This window comes from Lygodium microphyllum, chromosome 11, assembly GCF_053477565.2.
Source record: "Lygodium microphyllum isolate KBCC chromosome 11, Lygodium_microphyllum_v1.1.10, whole genome shotgun sequence".
Taxonomy (NCBI): domain Eukaryota; kingdom Viridiplantae; phylum Streptophyta; class Polypodiopsida; order Schizaeales; family Lygodiaceae; genus Lygodium; species Lygodium microphyllum.
The window spans coordinates 98106242-98111775 of NC_141145.1; the positions used below are offsets into that span (position 1 = coordinate 98106242).

The following is a 5534-nucleotide window of genomic DNA, read 5'->3' on the forward strand; positions in this document are numbered from 1 at the left end:
GCTTGATCCAGCTGGATTCGTGCTTGATCTGCAGAGATGGAGAATGCAGTTAACTGCATTCGTACTTGATCCAGCTCGATGCACTGAATGAATGGATAAGGTATATTTGAAAGCTCGCACCACCTTCGAAGCACCCAACATGCATGGAGAATTCGTGCCTTGATTTGGATGCACTGAATGAATGAACAAGGTACATTTGAATGCTTGCACCACCTTCGAAGCACCCAATATGCGACATGCACGGAGAATTCATGCCTTGATTTGGATTCGTGTGTGATCTGGATGGAGAATGCAACTGAAATCGTGCTTGTTCTGTATGCACTGAAGGGATAAGGTACATTTAAATGCAAAATGCAACTGAATTCGTACTTGATCTGGATGCACTGACTGGATAAGGTACTTTTGAATGTTTGCATGGCAATGGATTAGTGCAACGGAATTCGTGCTTGATCTGGATGCACAGAATGGATAAGGTCTGATCGGCGATGCATAGAATCAAGCATTCTGCAAAGAAGGCAACCCCCCTGCTAAGTAAACACATTCCTTGCAAATGGTAGGCTCCATGGCATATGCTTTTGGAGAGGATCAAATTCCAGCAGACATCATTGACAGCAGTGGAGAAGATTGCATGTCTTTAGATGTATACTCCTCAGATGCTGATTCTGTTTCTGTTTCTGAAAGCAGCGAGGAATCCAATGGAGGGAACAACTCCTTCACAAACGACCATGATGCTTCAAGTGATAACCGCAAATGGCCACACACAAATGTGCCTAACGCGCAAGATTTCCTGTCATCCAAATATTTAGCCTTTACAAGGCCGCTGTATGAGACAATGACTCAGGATATTACTGGCACAAATCATGCAACCATCGAGAGCTTGAGGCATGCATGTCCATACAAGAGCATTGATATACGAAGATGGCGAAAAATAAAAGAGAATGTATGCATTGCTGCGAACGGCCGTTTGTGCTTGAAGTCAAAAGACAAGCTTTACATTGCATGGGTCGAAGAATGGTCTGATATCGTTTGGGATGCTCACTTCGATAGAGATCACGGATGTCACAGGAGCTTGGCTGAAACTCTCAGCTTTCTGAAAAAGCATTGGTGTACAGATATCTTGCATCATGGGATTCCAACAGGCTATGTGACTGCCCTGGTGCTTGCTTGTGCTTGTCAAAAAGTGCGCCGTGTATCTGCTGAAGAGTTTAAACATACTTTGCTGGCCCAAGAGAATGCGACTGAGACATTTCAGTGTCGGATAGACGAGGTGCAAGAAGTGTTGGCAGAAATTCAGATCAAGCACAATAGTCGGCTAAGAAAGGGCAGGCCATGGAAGAGAAGCTGCCCGGATGTCAGGTATGAATGGTACGATTGCCATCGTAGCGGTAAGCCCAACAGAAGAGGCACAACTGTGCGAAGACCTAAACAATCCAAGCGATGTGGCTGTCCCTTTCGCGTGAATGTGGTTTACAAAACAGCGCTTGACAGGGCTACAATATTTCTATACGCAGATCACAAAGGGCATCAGCCGGGTACTCGTAGTGACAGATACAATCTACCCGTGCACGAGAATGTAATGCGTTGTTGTGTGGATGATTTATTTGACGTGGGTTCAGTTAAACACGTAGCAAAAATGAGCTCAAAGAAAGAAACATGGCAGATGTCCAGAGTTCCTCTTTTGGATAGGGCAAGACATAGATTCTTTATGATACCAAAAGAGGTTGCTCAACTGGCATACAAGTTGCGGATGGGAAGTCAGGTGTCTGACAATGATTGGGTTTCAATGATGCACGAGGCATATAAGTTGAAGGAGGCTGGCAAGGTGTTGTATGTGCAGCCATATGATCCAACTGCTGAAAATGTGGCAAAGCAACCATTTATTTTGATACTGCAAGACGAGTGGATGTTGGAAATGTGCAAGCGTCTGTCTCCTAACAATGCATGGGCTCTAGATAGCACTTTCAAAACCAATATGTTTGGTCTTCCGTTGTACGCAGCCGTCGCACCAAACCATATTGGGCATGGGATTCCTCTATGGCTCATGCTGTGTTCGGCTGATCCAGGGACTGCACAGGAGATTGCTGCACTAACAGTAACCATCAAAGCTGTATTCGCAAGAATGGATCACGTGAGACCAGCGGCTATTGTTATCGACAAGTCTCCTACAGAGTACTCTGCCCTTCTTAATGTCATTGCTGAAGATCCACACTGCTGGCAGTCCCATGATGCTGAAAGACAGCTGGCAGCATGCAGAATTTTACTATGCTGGTTTCATGTCAAGAAAGCTTGGGTAGAAAACTTGTTGCCAAAGGTTGGAAGCGCTGATAGAAACTGCCTGTACCAGAGAATGAGTCAATTAATGCATTGCACAAGTGAGAAAGACTTTGACACATTGTTTGATGCAACCATGCGCGAGTACTCACAGTTTCCAGATGTCACAAGCTACATTTCTCATGGTTGGTGTGGTAGAAGCTCCCAGTGGCGATATATGTGGCCCAAATTTGGGCGATTGTTTTACCATGGAAACGTTGACACGACAAACTTGGTAGAGCGATTGTGGCAGTACATTAAGTACACCTTGCTAGATGGAAGGATCAATCGATCCATAACTGAGCTTGTGCATGCATTGGTTGGTGATAGTCAGACGGGCACAAGGATGGGTGGAACCGCTCTTGAATGGTTCAAGATGAAGCAGGGGATTGCAGAGTCGGGCAGATATGCACATAGAGGGGCATCCAAAGACCATGCAAAGCGCTTGCAAGGGGGATACCGTATATGCAAGCGCTTCGAACTTGACCCATCTACTGTCCTAGTGGTTAGTGAGGAGTCCATGCTGTTCAAGGTTTTAAGCGAGTCAAACTCGGACATTTGGTACAATGTTTCCGTGCAAGCAAGTTACTGTGACTGCCCTGACCAGACCACAGAATGCAAGCACTTACTTGGGTTAAGACAAATTTTACATACCAAATTCTCACATCTTCGCGATGCTCTTCCTGTGGTTGACCATGTTATGTCCATGCGAGGAGCATTGCCAGCAGTTGGGGTGCATGAAGATGTTGATGCTGACGTGGATATCATGGAATCGCAGAAAGATGCATGTCTGCAGGCTGAAATCAGCGAGCTACGTCGGAGTTTGGAAAGACTTGAGGACGTAGCAACCTCTTTGTCTGCTGCTGATGTTAGGGGCTGTATTGAAAACATGAAAGCATTGCAGAGCCATATAGCTGGATTGCTTGCCCCTGGAACCACTGAGATGCCATCCGGGGGAAATATTCGGCAGATCCAAGCAAATGTGACGGAGACAAGACTCGGGCATGGTGCAAAGAAGAGTGATGTTGATCCGAAAATTGGAATCTCACCTAAGCGCCCAAGGAATCAGACAGGCCGACTGCCAAAAAAACATCAACGAGGCCGTAAACGAATCAGGTTTCCTCAGCAAGATCGTATTCAGTGTCCACATTGTTGTAGCAAAACATTAATCATTGACTGCCGGTCCACATTTGCTTGCAAAACATGTGATGCAATGCTGCCTTTGGGTGCTAGAGATTGCAATGCAGAGATTGCTCGTAGCACATTGACTAGTCTTACAATCACTGCATTCCATGGCGATGCAATGTTGTGGGATGGAACAATTGCAGACATTGCGTATCCAACTGAAGGGGGGGAAAGGAGCTTTCTTGTTCAAATGTCAGGTGACAGCTCAGTGGAAGCAATTAGGGCCTCCAGATGCAGGTTGGTCCCCCGCTATGGGCTCTAAGTAGAGAGCACGGCTCCTTGGGCCACACACTGCTTGCTGTGTCCCAACTTTTGTCTGAGGACGAACATGTCAGTTTGTTTCTTTGTGGCAGACTATATGGACTCTGTGGACACAGATCTCTAAGGCGGCAGGGATGTCCATTGAGTCCACAGCTTTTTGTCATATCCTTTGTTGATGTTTTTACGGCATGCATTTCAGCTGGCTGCAAGTGCCAGGTCTAGTATGCCTTTCTGGCCTGTGGTTGTTGTCTGATTCTGAAAACTCTGCAATCGTTTGCATTTGGTGGGGAACTTTGCTGAGAGATGATAATGATGATGATACGTGGGTCTTCTGATTGTCACACCCCCAAGCTGTTGAATAGTTGATTGCTCTTCACCAATTGTTTGCTTGTGGGTCTGATCACAGTTCAAAATGTGAATTTGTCTATATGTGGGTGCTCACTCTTGCAAAGTTGATACTGGGGCAATCTGTGGCCAAGTCTTCTCTCAGCTCCATGGCTACCTCTGGTATATAGCAGTTGATTATTCTGATATCTAATGAAAAGCAGAAAGGCAACTATGCAGACCCCAAGGCTATTGTATGCATATTTTTTAGGGAAAACAAGACTGACAAACGAGATAATCAACTGCATATTGTATGCATATTCTGTTTGGCATTGCGTGATAATCATATCAGCGTGACACAGTCTACAGCAGTGATTATTCTGATATCTAATGAAAAGCAGAAAGGCAACTATGCAGACCCCAAGGCTACTGTATGCATATTTTTGAGGGAAAACAAGATTGAGAAACGAGATAAAATGTACTGAGTGTGGGGGAGGGAGACAGTTAGAGGTGGGAAGGGACTCTTTGACATAGAAACTTTGCAGATGAATCTTTGGGTGTGTGGATGGCCATTGGGCTGTTCATATATTGAACTTGCAAAGGATTGTGATGACTTTGTTTGGTTTCTGTGATCGAAGACGTGGCTTTGTCTGATCAGATTGCGAGGCACCATCGTCAGGTTTCTGTGAGGGTGGTGCTGACGGTTCTCAGCATAAGAGATGGCAGCATAGCTCATTTGATTGTTAGTCTTGTTCTCGCAGAACTCTCTTGGATCCAGATTGATGTGGTCTTCTTCTAATGGAGCTTATTGAGAAGGTGATAAGCAGCCTTCCAATGGACATGGAATGCTACACTCACACTCTGGAATCTGTGTGCAATGCTTGCAGTACTCTCCAAGCAGGACCATGGTGCTTGGCAGACATCGCAGAAATGGAGGGAATGGCTGTCTTTGATGCTGTAAAGGAAAACATGAAACCATTCACCTCAAATGGAGGCCTTGTTGGTCTCAGAGATCTTGACTGGTCTGTGCATATTCTTGGTGACAGGATTTGGTGCTTCCAAGGTTTGTTGGAAAGTATTTACAAAAGCGTTCGACTTTCCTTAGTCCAATTTCCATCTTGTGGAGAGAGATGCCTAGGCTCTCCTGATTTCGTTACCTTGCATGGCATTGATTGCCCACACGTCCTCGTTGATTGCCCACATGTCCTTATTGGTTTCTTTGCCTTGGATGACATTGATGTCTCACATGTCCTTACAGAGGATGTTGTTCTATCATTCAGTACCATGGTCAGAGCACACAGCTTTGCAGAAAATGATGGGTCAGCTGTGTTTTCTAGTATCGCTATAGTACATTGGCCATCTCAGTTCCGGTCTTTTGGATTGTTGTTACAAGAGTTTATGCAATGCAAGTTTCTCAATGCTCGGCAATGGAATTTGATACTGAGAATTTACAT

The 5534-nt window shown here is 45.3% G+C and overlaps 1 protein-coding gene across 1 annotated transcript; it reads left to right on the top strand.

The window, feature by feature from the left end:
• The first annotated feature begins 1705 nt into the window (after positions 1-1705).
• On the top strand, positions 1706-4879 carry LOC148029139 (uncharacterized). The gene is made up of 4 exons (XM_087688534.1): positions 1706-3732; positions 3849-3972; positions 4305-4511; positions 4739-4879. The coding sequence occupies exons 1-4, from the start codon at positions 1706-1708 to the stop codon at positions 4877-4879; spliced, it is 2499 nt and encodes an 832-aa protein (XP_087544660.1).
• Positions 4880-5534: the final 655 nt, after the last annotated feature.

Coding starts and splice junctions, on each gene's coding strand:
- LOC148029139 (XM_087688534.1), top strand. CDS start 1,706: ATGATACCAAAAGAGGTTGCTCAACTGGCATACAAGTTGCGGATGGGA. Junction 3,733..3,848: donor ATTAGGGCCTCCAGATGCAG/GTTGGTCCCCCG, acceptor TCTTTGTGGCAG/ACTATATGGACTCTGTGGAC. Junction 4,512..4,738: donor ATGCAGACCCCAAGGCTACT/GTATGCATATTT, acceptor TTGTCTGATCAG/ATTGCGAGGCACCATCGTCA.